This window comes from Bos javanicus, chromosome X (assembly GCF_032452875.1).
Source record: "Bos javanicus breed banteng chromosome X, ARS-OSU_banteng_1.0, whole genome shotgun sequence".
NCBI classification, from domain to species: Eukaryota; Metazoa; Chordata; class Mammalia; order Artiodactyla; family Bovidae; genus Bos; species Bos javanicus.
In genome coordinates this window covers 126477945-126498451 of record NC_083897.1, presented here as the reverse complement: position 1 = coordinate 126498451, position 20507 = coordinate 126477945, and the positions used below count along the sequence as shown (strand labels likewise).

At 44.2% G+C, this 20507-nt stretch overlaps 1 protein-coding gene across 4 annotated transcripts in view; it reads right to left on the bottom strand.

The window, feature by feature from the left end:
* Positions 1–20507, bottom strand: part of ARHGAP6 (Rho GTPase activating protein 6) — a 541668-nt gene that overhangs the window by 268398 nt on the left and 252763 nt on the right. Inside the window, exon 1 of one of the 4 annotated variants that reach the window (XM_061407889.1) lies at positions 9844–10746. The exons of 2 other annotated variants lie outside the window; for them this stretch is intronic. Coding sequence is in view for 1 of the 2 variants with exons in the window: in XM_061407888.1 (XP_061263872.1) it covers positions 9844–9888 (45 nt within the window). In the remaining variant the exon portion in view is untranslated. Of the gene's footprint in view, positions 1–9843; positions 10747–20507 lie in introns of those variants that run through there. One more of the 4 variants, XM_061407888.1, reaches the window with a different exon arrangement.

The window sequence follows — 20507 nt, the reverse complement described above, 5'->3', positions numbered from 1 at the left end:
TCGTTCTTTGTGTATAATTTACCCAAACTGAGATGTATCCCACAGCCACATCCAAGCAGTCACCATAAAGACAGAGAAAGCAGTACCATATAAGGATGGGTGGTAGTCCTTATTGTTTTATTTGATCTATCTTTAAGTTTTTAAGTATTCAGAAAGTACTTAAGAATAAAACAAATCAGAATAGTTGGTCTTTTGAAAATAAGATTAGAACCAGAAAATCTGAGAAGGTACATTAAAAGATATTAAATAACTGTATTCATTTGTAAACCTTGCTGATCTTGGTCCAAAATTTTGCAAGCTCCTAAGACTTTTAAAACTATTTACTCCCCCATTACTTCAGAACTTACAATCTAAGACAGGCCATGCTAAATAACATTCACCGATGTGGCCAGGGCTTGAGAAGGGGCCCCACAATCCTTGTCAGTGACAGACAGAATGCCAACACACCTGCCACCCTGGGCTGATTGGGAGTTTTGTGGGGTTTTTTTTTTTTTTTGCAGTTGACATTTGTTCATTTATTAACCCTTCATCATGCAAACTGCTATTTCAAGGCAATATATCATATAGAATTATCGGCCAATAGTCCATATCTCCGACTATGAAATTCCTCATGGGAGACCTTCTCTCTTCCCTTTAAAATTAACATGAAATCATATGGCCTGTTCCAGCCAATCAGATGCTGCCATGTAAGACTTTGCCACTCCAAGAAGTAATATAGAGAAACAAGGATAGTTAGAAACCATTTAAGTCTGAGTACAAATCATAGGATGATGAAGATCATAGAAAATCATATAATTTTTAAAATTTTGAAAAGGAATTAAGCACTTATTCTGTTAAATCCAATGCCTTTGAGTCAGTTTGCCTCCTTAGCAATAGCAGTGGGCAATGACTCAAGTCTGACTGATCTTGTCACTCTGTCCTCCTGTGTTGGCGAGGGGCCCACATTGGACCAAGGAGGTGTGTCTTGACTGGGAGATTTTTAACCAGGATGGAATTGAGAGAGAAGAGCTGGGAGAAGCTAACTTTCTCCTTCTCACTTTTGTTTTTCTTTCAGTGCCTTTGCATTTCCCCCAGAGCAGGCCAGTCTGTATCACATCCTCAACAAGTGATTGTTGGAGAGTGACAGACCCTAGCTCTCCACTCACCTACAGTCATGGACCCAACATCCAAGCATGCAGGTTTTCGGAGAATTCCTCACATCAGTTGGGAGATGATGATCACTAATTCTAGAGCATCACCGACTCGATGGACATGAGATTGAGCAGGCTCTGGGAATTGGTGATGAACAGGGAAGCCTGGTGTGCTGCAGTCCATGGAGTCACAAAGAGTTGGACACGACTGAGTGACTGAACTGAACTGAACTGAAATGAATTCTAGAGCCAGGACTACCATGTTTAATAAACTGCTATCTCAGAATAGAGGTAGTGAACTGAGACAAGATCGTTAAATGCTGATGCATCAAGAAGTCACCTGAAGGCTGACACAAGAGAGAAGACGGGAAACGTTTAAAAACAAGATCCAAGATGACAAAGGGCATCAGGAGTTGAGGAGTGAAGAAGAAAAGCCCAAGGCAGTGAGGCTTCTAGAAGGTCCACCATCACCCTTCCCCCACAGTGTGAAACATGATGCTCATAGTCATGACTCACTCACATCTGGAAGAGGTAAGTCACATTTTGTCTCACTCTTAAACAGCAGGGAAAGACATACAATTCATTTGAGAGAGCACAATACAAAACGAACCTCACAAACAGAAAGATGTTGATGTCTACAGAGATAAATCTAAGGCAAGGTTTCTTAATTTCAGCACTACTGACTTTGGCAATGGACAATCCTGTTAGGCTGTGCTGTGCACGATGTTGAGCAGCAACTCAGGTCTCTAACTACTAGATGCCAGTAGCATCCTTTGCCAGTTGTGACAACCAACAATGCCTCCAGGCATTTCTCAGTGTCCCCTGGTTGAGAACCACTGGCTTAGATTACCTAGAAAACAGATGCTAAGGGACATTTTTGCCCTCATGCTATGGGAGAGGAAGCATTCTTATGCCTCCTGTACTCTTAGTGCATTCAGCTGAAATGAAAATGCCAGGTTACAAAACAAAAGACCTCTCTGAAAACTGGTACTCCATTACCTCAGAGTCACCTCAGGAGAAGCCTACGTTGAAATCTCTGGATCCCCTTCCCGCTGAATCTAGACTTTGTAGAGGCTTCTTGAACAGTACGTGGTCCACCATGTATTTCAATCAATTGGTGGTTTCCAAACATGGCTGCTGTCAGAATCACTGATGCCAAGTGTCAGCCTTGAAGATTCTCATTTAGTGGAAATTGGGTGAAGCCCTCAAGCCAGTATGTTCTGCAATCACCAGCTGATGATGAGTGAAGTTTTGAATCCACTGTGGATTGTGATGTGTATAGGTGAAACCACTCAAGTAGCCAAATTCATTTCCTCATAGATGTTTATTGTGTGCCCATCCTGTAGCAGGACCCATTCTAGACAGTGGGAATATCATGGGAAAAGAATGATGAGGTCCTTGCCCTGAACGTAGGGAGTCTAACACGTATAATATAATACCAAGTAGTGGAGCAGACAACGAATGCAGCATCTAGTGTGCTATGATCAATGGTAATTGATGGACTCAGAAGCACTTTGGAGAGAGCAGTCGAGGAAGTGAGTTTTTTCCCCCACAACTTATAGGATATATATAGAGAGAGACCCACACAACATCCAAGGCAGAAGAGACAGCAGGAACAAAGGTCCAGGGAAGGAAAGAGCTGGTCACATTTGAGGAACTAAAAGTACACTGATGTGGCTGAGCAGTGTCAAGCTGAGGGAGGGTGTTAGGAACCAGGGAGATTTATGTAGGAAGACTTGGAAGGCCAAGGTCATAGATGAAGGTATTAGTCTAAGTGTAATGGAAACCAGTCAAAGAGCTTTAAGCACTGAAATGACACAATCTCATTTTTTAAAAAAGATCTCAACTGGTCCCACGACTGGACTATAGGGTTACCATGTTGTCTTAGTGAGGATGATGGCTGCTGTGTGTTCGGGTATAGATGACAGCAGTGCAGGTGGAAAGAGGAGGATGAATTTGGAGAGTGCTGTGAAAACAGACCTGGCAGGGCCAGATTCAAGGTGGGGCATGCAGGAAAGGGAGGGCTTCAGGATGACCCCTAGGTGTCTGGCTTGGGCAGCTCACCAAGTCACCGACCATTTACTGAGGCAGGAAAGGCCAAGAGTGATACAGGTGAGGGGCAGGTGAGAAACCAAACACCCAGTGAAGAGTACATACAACTGGACAATAATATCACGACCAAGCTGAGACTCAAGTGTATTTGGTTCAGAGTCATCACCAGGTGGGGAACAGGAAAAGTAAATAATACAAGTTTATGATTAGAAAGGACTGAGACCAAGGGTAGTATCTGTTTTCTTATGATTAACAGATATTTCTGCTACACAACATGCAACAGAAATCTGATTGTTTATCAACCAGCAGTGGTGCTTAACAAGTGTTTTGAGGGACTTTCCTGGTGGTCCAGTGGTTAAGAGTCTATCTGTCAATGAGGGGAACATGGGTTCGATCCTTGGTCTGAGAACTAGGATCCCACATGCTGCGGGGCAACTGAGACTGTGCACAACTATTGAGCCCGCGTGCCCTAGAGCCTGTGCTCCACAAGAGAAGCCACCACAGTAAGAAGACCGCACCCAACAACTAGGGAGTAGCCCCTGCTTGCCACAACTAGAGCAAGCCCACAGGCAGCAACAGAGTCTGTACACTGCAACGAAGACCCAGCTGTAAATAAGTAAATAAATAACATTAAAAAAATGAAGTGTTTTGAAGGATGGGAGATGTGGCTTCCTAAGATGATGAGAGTTCCAAACCAAAGAGGTTATATTCAGGAAAAACTTAGGGCAGCAGAAAAGAAAGTGTGTTGGGAGGTGGGGATGGGGAATGGAAAAGGTATCCATGATTAGTAGAGGTGTTAATTAAGGTGATTCAATAATCTCCCTCTGATTTGTAACTTGCAAAATCTGGGCTTTTGTGAGGAGACAAATGAGTAGCAAGCAGAGTATTATAAAAGTGAATTCTGAGCCATGCAGCAGGCCAGTACAAATTCCGCTGAATTTCCTAAGATGTCTATACTGGCAGAACTGATGGATGATAACTGATCCATATCAGCTCAGTGCTGCAAAGGTGCCCAGTTCTGGGTGTCTTTGGAATTACCAAAGAATAGCCTGTAATCAGGGGCTTCCCCGGCAGCTCAGCAGTAAAGAATCCACCCGGAATGCAGAGAGACGGGTTCAATCCCTGGGTCGGGAAGATCCCCTGAGGAAGGCATGGGAACCCACTCCAGTATTCTTGCCTGGAGAATCCCACGGACAGAGGAGCCTGGTGGGCTGCAGTTCACAGGGTCACAAAGAATCGGACACGACTGAAGCAACTGAGCACACACACACGCGTCCTGTAACCAACACCACTGAATTATTAAGTAGACTTACTGGCTTTAAAGTCTTTCAAAATCAAATGTTCATAGAAAGCAAACTTGGAAACTTTCATAATAAGACCTCAACAGATTTGGGTGAGGAAAGGCTCCCTGCCAGGGTAAGCAGCTTAGCCCTTCCAGTGGGTTCCTTAGGGAGGAGGAACCATAAGTAGAGCAAGGAAAGAGTCAGCGGTTAGTAACGAGGCTGTGGTCAAGAGCACAGAGGATAGGGGACTGCACCAAACAGGAAGTGATGTCAGCAACAGAGAAGCTCAGAAGTGGACCAGTCAAGGGACAAAAATGGCTGCATCTTGACATCTGGACTTCATGGGGGGATGTCCCAAATCAGAGCCTAAGCCCCTTGCTTTTTGCCACACCTCAGTGAACAGAAGACACGTAACCCATCTGTAGACTTATCTTTACAGGCAGCAACATGAAACCTTATTGTTTCTCTTTCACAAAAAAGAGGGTGAAAATAAGTGAGTGCCTCCAGGGAGATGCTGGAGATAACAGTATTCCATAAGGTGTTCCAAGACGCCTCTGATAATTTGTTCTAAAATTAATATTCAGTGTAGTGATTCTACTGAAGTCACCATACTCAATTGCACAGATTGTCATGAAATTAGGCATTTGTCACAAGACCTTGGTAGATGATCAAGGTTTGCAATATTCTCTTTGGAGTTAATGCAAGAAAGCATATGAGGAAAGATGCTTTCCTCATCTTTTCCCAGATTAAGGTAATCTTTAACTCAGGCCAAGCGATCTGACTTTTGGGGGCCCAACAAGAGTGGGAGAACACTGCTAAGGCCACGATCAGTGAAACTAGGCTGACTCATTATTATACCCCCAGCACTCGGGATGCATTTGAGGCTCTCTCTGAATCTCTGTGTTGGTCTTTCTCTGAAGTTCTGCATGTTCTTTGAATAGAATATATATAATATTCAGAAGATTTACTCTGTCTTCTCTTTCTCAGTCTCGCTACACAGTAAATGTTACATTTTCTTAAAAATATACATGAAAATTAGATAGACCAGGGGGTCTCCATGGGAGCAATCTTGCCCTCTACGGGACATTTGGCCCTGTCTGGAGATACATTTGGTTATCACAAGTTGGGGTGGGTGGGGCTATGGTACAGGTATCTTGTAGGTGGATATCAAGGATTCTGCTAAACATTGTACAGAGTACAGGACAGCCCCACAACAAAGAACAATCCTACTCAAAACGCTCATTTTGCTGAGGCTGAGAAACGCAAGACAAAATGGCATTCAACTTAATGGATGTGCAAATTTGGGGTTTTGTCTATAGCAGTCCAATTAAAGAGCTATCTGGCTGTGTAATTCAATGATATGAAGGGTCACATTAAGTCACTGAAAGTAGGATATTTGATTGTTGGTTTATTATAGTGACAAAAGAGGAAGAAGGGAGGAGAATTTGGCTCTTCTAACTCAATTTTCTGAGTCAAATGAGCTCTGTGGGATCAGGGCATGTGCATAAAACTCTCTGTTCTGTCACTAACTCCACCTGTGCCACCCTGAACTCCACCACTCTAAACTTGGATTTCTTCAACCACCAAATAGAAAACCTAACCGCCCAGCTGGACTTGAGGCTGAAATTGACACAGACAGTGTCCAAACACTTTGCAACGTGTTTAAGACAATAACAGTGAGAAGCTGCAGTTTCTCTAGGAGTGCTGCCAGGCAAGCACTGATTTGTGCATGTCATCCTTGACCCTCTATCAGTTCAGTTCAGTCGCTCAGTCGTGTCTGACTCTTTGTGAGCCCATGAATTGCAGCACGCCAGGCCTCCCTGTCCATCACCAACTCCCGGAGTTCACCCAAACTCATGTCCATCAAGTCGGTGATGCCATCCAGCCATCTCATCCTCTGTCGTCCCCTTCTCCTCCTGCCCCCAATCCCTCCCAGCATCAGTCTTTTCCAATGAGTCGACTCTTCGCATGAGGTGGCCAAAGTGCTGGAGTTTCAGCTTTAGCATCAGTCCTTCCAAAGAACACCCAGGGCTGATCTCCTTCAGAATGGACTGGTTGGATGTCCTTGCAGTCCAAGGGACTCTCAAGAGTCTTCTCCAACACCACAGTTCAAAAGCATCCATTCTTCGGGGCTCAGCTTTCTTCACAGTCCAACTCTCACATCCATACATGACCACTGGAAAAACCATAGCCTTGACTAGACGGACCTTTGTTGGCAAAGTAATGTCTCTGCTTTTGAATATGCTATCTAGGTTGGTCAAAACTTTCCTTCCAAGGAGTGTCTTTTATTTTCATGGTTGCACTCACTATCTGCAGTGATTTTGGAGCCCAAAAAACCCTCTATAGCCTCTCCAAATGCAGTCTGGCTAGTTCAGTGTCTTAAGCATCTCTAAAATATGCTGACTGCACTCAACCTCCAGCTCAGTTGAGGTAGAGAGCATCTCCTTCATCTCTCCCTGGTCCAAATGCCAGGAAGCGTGCACTTTGACACCTCCTCACCTGGGACCAAAGCAGGATTTTCAAAATACGAAGTTTACCAAGTCACCAAAAGGCATCAAAGGATGACACCCAGCTGGGAGGATGGAGTCACCATAAACTCCATGTGGGAAAACCGTGGGAGGAAAGGTTGGGAGGAAAATGTTGGCTGCATTTTTGTTTTGATGATAAAACAAGACAGTTGTGCTATACTTCAGGAAAGTGCTAACTGATTTTATAAATGCAGGATGCTCTTCTCTGTTTAAGTGTTTTGTATTTCTCTCTTTGTCACTATTAGGACCGTTTGAAAAGATGAGTGAAGAACTCATAGCAATTCCTAAGATTTTCACTATTTCATCATCTTTGGAAAAATGGCCGAATACCTGGCCCACAAAAATGTTTGATGAACATTTGAGTAAAAGGTGAGCCACTGATTTCTTAAATACAGTGTCCCCTTGGCCAAATGAAAAAAAAAGCACTGAAGAAAGAGTATTACTTGCCCCTGGATTAGATTTCAGAGGAGGCAAGAGGTACTGAGGACACCTGAGGATAATTCTTTTCTAGAAGATGAAGACAAAAAAAAAAACAACAGCCTCCAGGACTCCAGGATAATACACAATGGGGCAAAACCAAGTTGGGCAAAATAAGTGGAATATTTATGCAAAAAGGCAAAAGAAGCTCTTGGAATTACCTCAATCACTGTGGGGGAAGCAGACAAAGAGTGCAGCGTTAGAAAAATCTTAAGCCATAGAGGGTTATGTTAATATGAAAAACAATGGGTCACACTTAATACAGAACATTCTTTTGACTTGTGACTGATACAGTGCTGCTGAGCGCTGCTGCTTTGTCATTCTAATGCATGTTTCAGAGGACCGGGGTGACTTCTTTCGACCTGAGAGCCAACATATTCTCTCTGGAGTCGTCCTTCTGAGTCTTAAATCAGAAAATACGTATATAGTCATCTGTGCTAGAATACAGGGTGATTTCATCAGCATATCTTCAGAGAGCAAGAGGAGGCATTACCATCTGCTTGACTTTTAAGTTTTTGCTTTTAGGAAAATGAGACATCTGATTGAAAATCATTTTTAATTTGTTTCGTGATGCATTGAGTGTATTTGCATAATTAAGGCAATAATCATTCATACAACGAATAGATTTTTTTTTAAGGAGTCACTTCTCACCTTTCCTCCCTTACCTTGTAAATGATATTGACACCTCAGATTACAATTCAAAGGGCACCAGCACACAGTTCAAAATCAGAAGAAGGTAGTGGGATGAGATGCTGATTAGACATAATGAGCACAGACCCTAGATCTTTCTGTGCAAAGAAACCTCTGCTGAAAACTGGTTGCCCTTAATACCGCTTTAAAAGGCAAATCTCTGAGCCGCTGGTGTCTCAAAAAAAAAAAAAAAAAAGAACAGGCATTAGTAACTTACTAGTGTCTCACTGAGCATTTCAAGGCAAATAATGCTGGCAAAACTAGAGAAAGAGCCGTCATAGGTTCCTAGAACGGGTGCCTGAGAAGGAACCTTAAGAATTTCCTAATTCAGGCCCTCATTTTTTTTTTTTCCAGCGCAGCAAAGTGAAACCCCAGAAGGTCGCGGTGAGCCCAACCTGTCGTGTCCCCCCAACCCCGCCCCGTCTGCAACCAGCCACTCTACTACGCCCCGGGAACCAGTTGGAGCAGCTCCCCGGGATCTCTGCACCTACCACCCCTGTTCACCTCGACTCCTTTCTTGAAAGCGTTCCCTTTTTTAAATGTGGAGAGTGCATTGTGGAGGACACGAATTCCCAGCAGATAACTGCCTGTGCCTTATTATAAATATTGATGATCCCTAACTTTCCGTCTTAATTCTCCCTAGTTTTGAAAGTCAGCCCCCAGAATGTTGCATCTCAATAGTGAAAATCATGTCAGAGAGAACTCAGTAAAGTAGCAGATGCCAGAACAACTGCAATGCCCCATGTCAAAGCCACACATCTACCACAGAGACATGGCCAAAGACTGGGGTAAACTAAAACAGATCCCTGTCGGCTTCCTGGAGGCGGTGCTCAGAATCTTCACAAGTAGTACCCATTCCTCAGAAACATCTCTATGTTCATTGGACTTTTCTTTCTTAAGTCTTCTCTCTTTCTCAAAAAGAAACTCAGTCTACAATCTGGATCTGGTCGGTCCCATCATTCACTTAGAAATCTTGACTCCTTCTTTAAAGGAGGCAAACTCCACGAGTTTTATGTCTCGTGTGTCCTGCGGTCCCCAGCTCTGCGCAGTGCCTGGCATACGGTAGGACCCCAAGAAATGTGCAATATTTGAGGCAACAGGAAGAGAGGCCACCAACACATGACACCCTACCACCTTCTTATATTAAATCAGAAAATGTGCAACCTTGTGTCCCGCTACAAACTCCTAGGGAAATGCACGCCCCCTTTCCAAGGAGCAAACCAGAGGCACCCCAAAGCGCCTTGCAGGGCTTCTCCGGAGGGTCCACTGGTCACACGCTGGGATCGCCAAGCCGCCCAGCCTCCCGTCCAGTTCTCTGTGGGTTCTTGCGGTGTATCTCACCAAAGACTGGGTGGGCAAACCTGGGCCCAGCCCCGGGAGTCCCATTTCTCAGCCTTGGCCAGAGAGGCGGCGGCAAGGTCCAGTCCCCTACCCCAAACGCAGTGACTACTGCGCGGGGCAGAGGACCACGGGCTCTGGGAGTGGGGGTTCCCCTTCTAAGGGGCATCCGAGTTTCTGAACAGGTGACACTCGGGGTGATGCACGCGGCACTCTCCAACGCCCCCCGCCCCAATCACACACCGAGGACCTCTGCGGAGCCCCGGATCCTTTCAACTCCGCGCCGTCCCCGCAGGTCGGCCGTGTGGCGCCCCCTGTCGCCTCTGCGCGCGCCGGGACACTCACCGCATAGTGCAGCTGTGGTTTCTCGCGGTTCACCGGGTCCCCCATGTCGCCACCGGGGGAGGAGTAGCAGGCTCTGGGGCTCAGGCTGGGGTCGTGGCGCCTCTTCGGGGTCCCCCTATTTTACCGCCATCCTCGGGCAGCCCCCGGACTCGAGCCCTGCTCCCTGCGCCCAGAGCGCGGTGCAAAGCGTCCGGGGCACCAGCGTCCCGCCGCGGAGCCGGTGGGGACAGGGAGGAGGCGACGGCGAAGCGGGAGGAGGAGGAGGAGGAGGAGGAGGAGGAGGAGGAGGAGGAGGAGGAGGAGGGAGAGGCCGAGTCAAATTCGATGGGCGGGCGTTTAATTCCTTCCGCTCCTGCCGGGCCCCAGTCTCGACCGCCGCTGCCAGCTGTTTGGGGGCTACAGCGACCGAGCGCGCCCACGACAGGTGTCAGGGCGGCCGGCGCTCCGAACTCCTGCCACCCCCGCCCCTCCCCGAGCCCACGGGCCCCGGGATGCCAGGGCCGGGGCTGCTAACGCCTTCACCACCAGCGAGAGGGAGAGAGCTTGGGTTTCCAAGAAAGAGACTTTGACTAACTTTGAAGGAGGTGTGGGCCTGACGCCGAAAGCCGATTCGGAACCGGCCCCCGGCGAGGGTGGAGTTTCAGTCTTTGGAAAGCCTTCCTCTGAGAGAATCTCAGTGGCGGGAACCTCTGGAGGGGGCAGGCCGGAGAGGGGCCAAGTCAGCTGCCTCGGGGAGCTGTTGGGGAGAGGGAGGCCGGGCTGGAGGCTTGCTCGGCCACACCACTTCGGGCCAACTGAGTCCCAGAGGGCGTGCAGGACCTGGGCATGTCTAGAGAACCCGGCGGCACGGGGGAGTCCTGGAAAATCTGCAGGAATTCAGCTGGCACTGAAGACTAGCGTGGGTGCCAGGATGGAGCTGAGTTGGGGGTGGGGGGAGTGCTCGGAACCCTCCTTTCTTTGTCTTAGCAAATCAGAAAACAACACAGCGAGGATTTGGAAAGAGAAGAAACGCACACTATTTGCAAATGCTGCCAGATTAACCGAATGATTTTAGCACACACTGCAGATTCACAAGGCCACCTAAAACTGACTTCTACTTCTCAATATCCTGGTGGAAGCCTACACTTTGAGCGCCAAGGTCCCTCCCCAGGCCTGATATTCTGTGATTTGCCAGCAGCCTCTCACAAGCTACATCTGGACAAAGGTAGGGATTGGGACCAGAGTAGAGAAACTCCAGACTCTGTGAAATCATTCATTCCAAGCCCAAGAGGGGTGGCTATCAAGTAGAGGATGGATTTGTGAGTGGCTTGTGTCAATTCGGGGCTTCCCAGGTGGCTCAGTGGTAAACAATCCCCCTGCCAATGCAGGGGACACAGGTTCCATCTCTGGATAGGGAAGATCCTGTGCAGAAGGAAATGGCAACCCACTCCAGTATTCTTGCCTGGACAGTCCCATGGACAGACGAGCCTGGTGGGCTACAGTCCATGGGGTCGCAGAGAGTCAGACACAACTGAGCGTGCATGCACATGTGTCAATTCTTCACAGCTGTGAGAATGTGAAGCCAGGGGTTCAGGTGTCCTAAAGAATCTGCTACTAGATACCATGACAGTGCATCTGCCTGGAAAACTGTAAGACTGCATCTTCTAGAGCTGACCATATGCCTGCCCTCTGACCCCACTTGTAAATACATAGAGAAAGGGATGCCAGTGTCCTTCTCATGGACAAGAATGTTCATAATATCATTAAACAGAATCACCAATATGGAAACTATCCAAATGTCCATCAACTGGTGCGTGATGAACCAACCTTGGTCTCTCCATATAAGGGAATACATACTGCTCAGCAATGACAGGAAAATGCTACTGTTGGACACAACAACATGGATTATTCTCACAAATGCTGTGTTCAGAGAGAGAAATCAGACTGAAAAAGAGAACATACTGTAAGATTCCATTTATTTATTCAGAAGTTGAAATTCACATGTTGAACTTAAATAGGGAAATGTGATCTCTGGCAATAGCAGCCAGAATCATGATTTCCAAGATGGGGAGGTGGTACTCACTGGGAAGGGGATGCAAGGGAACCTTTTAGGGTTCTGAAAATGTTCTGTATCCTATTCTGTATGACAGCTACCCAAGGACACCCATGTGTAAAAATTCACTGAATGGTACAGTTCAGATTTGGGCAATTTACACCCTTCACCATGTGTATTTTATACTGTAATAGCAAAGAAACAAAAATAAATTTAAACTCAACCCCCTGCCCAAACCAGGAACTTCCAGCCAGAGTGCTACCAGTCTTAAGAGAAAGTCAGTTTCACCATTTGCCCAGGTCTCCTCCTCCCTGTGGGCTTCCCTAGTGGCTCAGAGGGTAAAGCATCTGTCTGCAATGCAGGAGACCCGGGTTCAATCCCTGGGTTGGGAAGATCCCATGGAGAAGGAAATGGCAGCCCAATCTAGTATTTTTGCCTAGAAAATCCCATGGACTGCAAAGTCTGGAAGGCTACCGTCCATGGGGTCTCAAAGAGTCAGACACGACTAAGGGACTTCACTTTCCTCCTCCCTACAGCCTGCCTTGCTCAGATCACCTTTGCCTCTGCAGAGTGGGTGAAAAGAGTGAACCTAGTCACCTTAGAGGCCCTCCCTACTCTCAGACACGTCCAGGCAGAGCTGGAAAGACAACACATTAAAGTCCCCTCTTCACTTTCACTCTGCTCCGCTGCTGAAAGCAACCCTTAGAGCTATGTCCTCGAAGACCCTCAGAACAAGGAGGAGAAGCAGTACAAGCTTCACTACCCTGCACCCTTAACAGAGTGCTGCTGGAGGGCCAGCCAAAGGAGGGGATGCATATGCAAATGCCCCATGTCGACCTCTGCTTCCTGGTGCTCTATTTAGAAAGAGTAGCTCTCTAGCCTGATGACTTCTTCCTCTGTTACACCTGCCATTAAGGTCTCAAAGCTAAAAATCCCTTTCCCTAAAAAAAAAATTTCATTATCTATCTATCTACATACACACCATAATAATTGGGTTCCTGGATTAAAAAAAAAAAAACTTAAACATAGTGCTTTGATCATTATCCTTGAACATGATGCCACCTCCAGGTCAAAATTGGGTTATCTTAGATCTTAGTTTGTTTGTACTCTGTCTTTGAAAAATTTATTAAGTCACTAAACAGCATTGTTGTAAGCCCAAAATAATTCATCACTCCCCAAACTGTGTACTTACACTTTAGGAATGACTTCTGTCTGCTAGCAGATTTCTTGCTAAACTGTCATTGCTAAGTTGGACTTAAATTTTCAAGGGCAACAGGGTTGTTTTTTTTTTTTCCCTGTGTTTGAAAGGTTTGAGGAGATAGGACAAAGCATCTAAGAAAAGAAATCATCAGTCCATGCTGCAAGACTCTTCAATTCATCTCTGAGTGAGTTATGCACCTCTTCAGTTCTCAATCCATTTCTTCGAGACTTGACAAAGAATCTAGAAGATTGTGTAGAACTCTAAGAGGTCTGCTAAATCTTGAACAACTTAATCATATGATATCCCTTATATTCAGTTCAGTTCAGTTCAGTAGCTCAGTCGTGTCCGACTCTTTGTGACCCCACGAACCGCAGCACACCAGGCCTCCCTGTCCATCACTAACTCCCAGATATATGGAGTCTTAAAAAATGATAAAAAGGAACTTATTTACAAAACAGAAAGAGTAGAAAACAAACATGGTTACCAAAGGAGAAGGGGGAGGGATAAATTAGGAACCGGGGGTTAACAGATGCATATTACTATATTCAATACCTTGTAATAACCTATAATATAAAAGATTCTGAAAAAGAATATATGTGTGCATATATATGTGTAACTGAATCACTTTGCTGTATACCTGAAACATTGTAAATCAACTATAATTTAATAAAAATCTTAAACAATTTGAATTCCACACATTATTTTTATTTGAATCTATTTAAAGGTGTATTTTAAACACCACGGGGGAGCCTGGTGGGCTGCCGTCTATGGGGTCGCACAGAGTCGGACACGACTGAAGTGACTTAGCAGCAGCAAGAAAAAATTCTTTTTTGCACATCTCTACTTCCAAGTATCCTTCCCATGTTATTTAACTATTCACTAGGTTACTTATTCAATAAATATTCTAAGTGCGTATAATTTGCAGTTATTGTTCTAGGTCATTTAACCTATTCATTAAATGGCAGGTGGTTTCAAAATTCAGGTTTGATCTTTTGGGGTGATGGAGGGTGATAAAGAGAACACATAAAAACCTCACTTCAGAAAAGGCTGAAGTTCATATCATTCACTGGTTAGGTTAAGAGCCTGATGAGCTAATGCTCTCTTTTGGTTAGTCATCTTTTTTTAAAATAAATTTCTCTGATGTTTACAGTGTTCCCCAGAGAGGACTCAAAAATAATGTCTAGGAGTTCCTCTACTAGCATCACTTTTAAGAGAAAATATGTCACGCTATCAATGGCATTTTCATGACTTCCTATCCCCAAATATTACAGCATTTCCAGTACTGACAGCTGCCCTCTCGGCCAGGACATTTAAATTAAAATCCCTGTTTGCATTTATTCTGCCTGCCTATAAACTGAGTTAATATTTTCCACATTTCATGCCAACCCAAGGGTGATTACATTTTTTAAAGGAAAACTTTATCTAAATCCATGAAAGCAAATTCCGCTTCAGGGTGTAGGAGGAGCCAAAGGCTCATGCGAGAACTAAAATGCACTTAGATCAGAGAACGAGGCCCTTCTTGCACACCCAGCCCTGTCGTGGACAGAGCAGGTATGGGACCCTCTTGGTGGGGAACCTCTTCCTCCAAACCCACCTCCTATACTCTTCCATCCTACTTATCCTGTCAACCCACCTCCAAGAGTATTTTTAAATTTTTGAAACAGAAAAATTAATAACATACAATGTGCAGCTAAATGAATTATTGCAAAACATATACCCATCTAACCATCACTGAGATCAGGAATAGAATATTGCTAGTGTCCTTCGGCTGCATTATAACACCCTCCCCTCAACCCCAGACCAGGGGCAGACACTGTCTTGTGTTTAACAGAGTTATTTGCTTCCCTTTTATAGCAGGGTTTCTTAGTCTCAGCACTTCTGACACTTGGGGACCAATAATCCTCCCACCAGCTTTACTGAGCTATACCTGACATGGTGCAAATTTAAGGTGTACAGTGTGGTAACTTGATACACACACATATTGTGAAATGATGATCATAAGATTACTTAACACCTCCATCACTTCACACAGTGAACAATTTTGTGTGTGTGATGAGAACATTTAAGATCTACCCTCTTAGCAACTTTCAAGTGTACAGTACAGTCCTGTTACCTAAAGTCACCATGCTGCACATTAGATCTCTCAAAATTTATTTCATAGCCGCAAGTTTTTAATCCTTTGACCAACACCTCCTCATCCCCCCACTGCCGGTCCCTGGTAACTAGCAATCTATTCTCTATTTCTGAATTCAGGTTTTTTAGATTCCACAAGTAAGTGAGATCATACAGTATTTGTGTTTCTCTGCTTTGTTTCACTTAACAGAATTCCTTCAAGGTCTATTAATGTCTCAAATGGTAGGAATTTTTGTGGCTGAATAACGTTCCATTGTACATATATGCACCATATTTTCTTTATCCATTCATCCATGTAGATGGACACTAAGGTTGTTTTCATAGCTTGGCTATTGTGAATAATGCTACAGTGACCATGGGAATGCAGATGTCTCTTAGAGACCCTGATTTCAATTCTTCTGGATATATACACAGAAGTGGGATTGCTGGATCATGTGGTAGTTCTGTTTTTAATTCTAAATTTTGGGGGGAGCCTTCATACTGTTTTTGATAATGTCTGTGCCAATTTCCATTCTCACTAACAGTGTACTAGTGCTCCTTTTCTCTACATTCCTGCCAACACTTTTTACCTCTTGTCTTTTTTATAACAGCTATCCTAACAGGTATAAGGTGATACCTCATTATGGTTTTTATTTGCATTTCCCTGATAGTGGCGCTGAGCATCTTTTCATGTGCCTGTTGGCCATCTGTATGTCTTCTTTGGAAAAACATCTATTCAGGTCCTTTGCACATTTTTTAATCAGATACATTTTTGTTTTGCTACCGAGTTCTTAGAGTTCCTTCTCTATTTTGGATATTAACCCCTTATCAGATATGTGGTTTGCAAGTATTTTCTCCTGTCCTTTAGATTTCCTTTTTGTTTTGTTGATTGTTTCTTTCTCTGTTCACAAGTTTTTAGCTTCATGAAGTCTCAATAGTTTATTTTTGCTTTGATTTTGCTTGTGATTTTGGTGTCATACCAATAATTCTGTGTTGTGGAGGCCATCCTGTGCATCACAGGATGTTTAGCAGCATCCCAGGCATCTACCCACCAAATGAAAGTATTATCTCCTTCCTGCAGTTGTGACAAGCCAAAGTATCTCTAGACACTGAAAATGTCCCCTGCAGGCAGGGAGGCATGATCACCCCTATTTGAGGACTACTACTTTTTAGGAAGTTATGTGTTTACAAATTTTAGAGCTTAGTGTTGCCTTCTTTCCAATTTTATATAAATGGATTCATAATTACATTTTTACTGCATCTGGCTTCTTTTACTCAACATCATGTTTCTAACGTTCTTCCATGTTGTCACATGTAGCTATGGTTTGTTCATTCCCATTGCTGTCTAGTAGTCCATTGGCTGTGTTTACTGCTGGTGGACATTAGTGTCTTTTTCAGTTTTGGACTACTGAAAACACACGGCTTGAACATCAGTATACCTATCTCCTTGCGCACATGTGCCCGCCCTTGAATAGGGTGCAAACCTGGAAACAGAACTGCTGGCTCATAGGCATGCATACCTTCAACTTTACTGGACAATGCCCGACAGTTTTCCAAACTGATCATACCAATTAGAGTCTTTATTTACACTACAGTATAAATAGACTGAACATAGTTTATATAAAGGCTGAATACAGTTTAAAATTGTCTCTCTTCTAGGTTTTCTCATGGGGCTATGAAGATAAAATTCAGGAAATCAAACTCCAGGATCGGGAAGGAGAAATGGGGAAGCAGGCATAAGGTCCTTCTTGTCCAAAATCACATGTCTCTTGCAAATGAAGAAAGACCTACCAGCTGTGCTAGGGTCATAGCATTGGAAACACTATTGCTGAGTCCATCCACATGTGTGGGTAACAGTAATGGATGTACCAGTTAATCTTCTGAGTGAAGGAGGATCTATTTTTAGGCAGAAGTTCAGCATACAGTATAGTGGGGGCAAACCTCAGCAACCAAACTATAAATATAAGGGCCACTTAAGGAATTATCATTTTGTTCCACAGCCATAATCTTCCCCCCTTCCTTTTAACCTTAACAGGGATATGGGGATGGGACAGATCCAAGGAAGAATGAAGTGCCCCATTCCTCTCTCCAGGTACATTAGAGAGAGACAATGCCAGCCAAAGACAGACCTGGTCCAATGACCAGTGACTGAGTAATTCCTGGAGGTCCCAAGAATGATGCCTGGGGCTGTGGTGATATAGGACAGAGGAGAGAGCATCACTCAGAACTCTTGCCCTCAACCTTGACCCCTACTACAGAGAATATCAAGAAGCTATGCATCCACAACTGGAACTGCGAATCTGATGATCTATGGATGCAAGGAAAGAAGGTGTGGCTGAAAACAAAAGTGACCATTGCTTTTGTTCACTGGGTCAGTTTAGCATCACTGGTTTGCCCTTTTCTCGCCATTTTGATATTTTTCACTGAAGAATTGCTACTCAGTGACTTGGAGCCAAGGAGAGTGCCCTAAAAAAGTATCCACAGAGAGATGCTTCTAAAATAAGTTTTCTATTTCAGGCTCATTAGGTAAAAAACAAAAAACAAACAGACAAAAAACAGAGACTGTATTCCCTCTAGTTATGATTTCCCAAGAAATAGTTGGAGAATCAAGAAACTACTTTCGTCATATCCACAATTTGATGTTATTCTGTTATCTCCACCCAACCAATTACAACCTGCTTTCCTCTGCACGGTGTGGCAAGCATGTAAAGCCTATAGAACACTCATGACAATCCAGTGCTGCAGGTGCTAATTTGGATGAAAGCAATTCCACTAATTATTGAGCACCTACGTCGCTGGCCCTTTGTTCAACCAGAGGCTTTACAAATAGCAAATCTAGATCGTCAGAATAATTGTGTGAGGAGAGTACGATTATCTCCATTTTATTCATGAGAGTGCTTCACTTGTTTCGCACATCTGGTAAATGGTGGGGCTGAGATGTAAATGAAGTTGGGTCCAAATCTCTTCACAGGCCATTCCAGTGTGTTTCAAAGTAGAGACTCTTTGATAAGTCAGATTCATTCATTAGATCGCTGTGGTGTCTTCTTACGAAGAGGGGAGGAAGACGCTGCCAGTGCCCCATCCATACCTCCTAGGCCAGTGGTTCTCAGTGGGGACAATTTTCCCCCAAGAGGACACACGGTTATGTCTGGAGATACTTTTTACTGACCCAGCTTTGTGGGGGTGCCACTTATATCTAGTGGGTAGAAGCAAGGGATGTTGCTAAACATCCTACAGTGCACAACATTCCCACCACAGAGAACTAGCCTGCCCCAAACATCAAGGGTACAGAGGTTGAGAAACAAATACTTCATAGACATAAGAAATTCACTCGTTAATAATTTCCACTTAGCAGTACACCTCACACCAACAACACATTTTCTTTTAGTGGAGTGGGTCTTGTGCCAACAAAGAAAACAAGGAGACATTTCCCTAGAGTGGAAGAGTAGGACTGAGTTTTGGAACTTACATGCAAGTGGGTTTCCACTCAGCATAGCATGTCAAAAGGCTAACAGAGGGTACAAAAACTGACCATTTGCATGATCAAAACTGGCAGCTATTATTAGAGTCATTTAGAGCACTTGACTAGTCACCCAAGGAAACCACTGTTACATCCTCAAAAATCCCCGGTTTTGGAGTTTCAGTATTATGAATGATGACACCCATTTCAGGCAATTCCACACGTATCAGTTCCCCTCCCCTAATTAATCTATTTTATGATCGTGATTTAAATTTTTTATAGGGAGCAGAACATATAAGGCAAACGTTAAAGAGTTCGCTGTTAGGAGTGTAATAAAATGAGGAGAATGAAACAGAGTGTCCTTTGCTTGCCAAGTCACCTAAACTATCTGTATCCCATTAATCCACCAAATAGAGAGCATGGGCCAGAGCTCCAGATCTCCAAGGAATGCTTGACACATAAAGGTCGGACATCAATGGTTTAGCCTTGCCTTCTTTGCCTTGCTGTGCAATGGAGCCAAGTTTAATTTCTTGATTCTTTTTCTTTGGGACCATGCTCTAAAAAAGTGGTTCTCAACCAGGGACAACATTGTCTGCCAAAGGACATCTAGCAGGGTCTGGAGACACACTAGGGGATGTCCTATTGGTAATCAGTAGATAGTGGCTGCTGCTGCTGCTGCTGCTAAGTCACTTCAGTCGTGTCCGACTCTGTGCAACCCCATAGATGGCAGCCCATCAGACTCCCCCGTCCCTGGGATTCTCCAGGCAAGAATACTGGAGTGGGTTGCCATTTCCTTCTCCAATGCATAAAAGTGAAAAGTGAAATTGAAGTCGCTCTGTCGTGTCCGACTCTTCACAATCCTATGGACTGCAGCCTACCAGGCTCCTCCGTCCATGGGATTTTCCAGGCAAGAGTACTGGAGTGGGATGCCATCGCCTTCTCCGAGGTAGTGGCTAGTGATATTTAATTCCACAGTGAACAAGACAATCCCTACCCACCCCCCACCAACACACACATATACAAAACAAAGAATGATCTGGTCCCAAATGTTTATACTGCCAAGGTTGACAAACCCTACTTTATGGATACAATTGTCCTTCTGGTCACAATAATCCTAATATATCAGAATTCTATGTGTTAGACTAGGACATTTGCTTATTTCAAGCTTGGTTGCCATCTTTCTTCATGTTCATGGACACAACATACATGGAAAGATATTACCTGGAAAGACAATAAGACTTCTCCTTTTCAGCAGAAGACAGGACAAAAGGAAAAGGGATCAGGAAGAAATAGCTAATCAGTGTTTCTGAAAATATGGTCTTTAGGAACACATGCATCAGAATCACTTGGGGTGGGATTTAAAAAAAAATAGACTGTGTAGACCTCCCCAAAACATGTTGAATCAGAATTTCTTAGAGCACCACCTCGGGAATAATATTTTTAGCAAGATCCCTTGATTGTTGTCATGTACAACATAGTGTGAGAACCAATGCCATCATGAGAGTAAGATGCAGAAAGTAATGCTTAGAAAGGCTGAATGACTTGTTCAAGGTCAAGCGGCTGGCATAAGACAATGTCAGAACCCACCCAGAGCTCTGGATTTAATGTTGAAAGAAGGTGGAAAATATCTCTAAATGTTTGAAAAAACAAGCAAGAATCGGATTCATTCGTAATTACTGAAAAAGAAATGAACATAACGTTTGACCTCGTTGATCATAACCCAGAGCCTGCTGAGTGACTTGTTACATTTTCCTGTAGTTTTGTCAAGTTTTCTTTTCAGTGTCTTCATGACTAAAAGTAAAAAGAATGCTATACATTATTTGTTTCAAAGCTTTTAGGGATAACTGATCTCTGTTAAA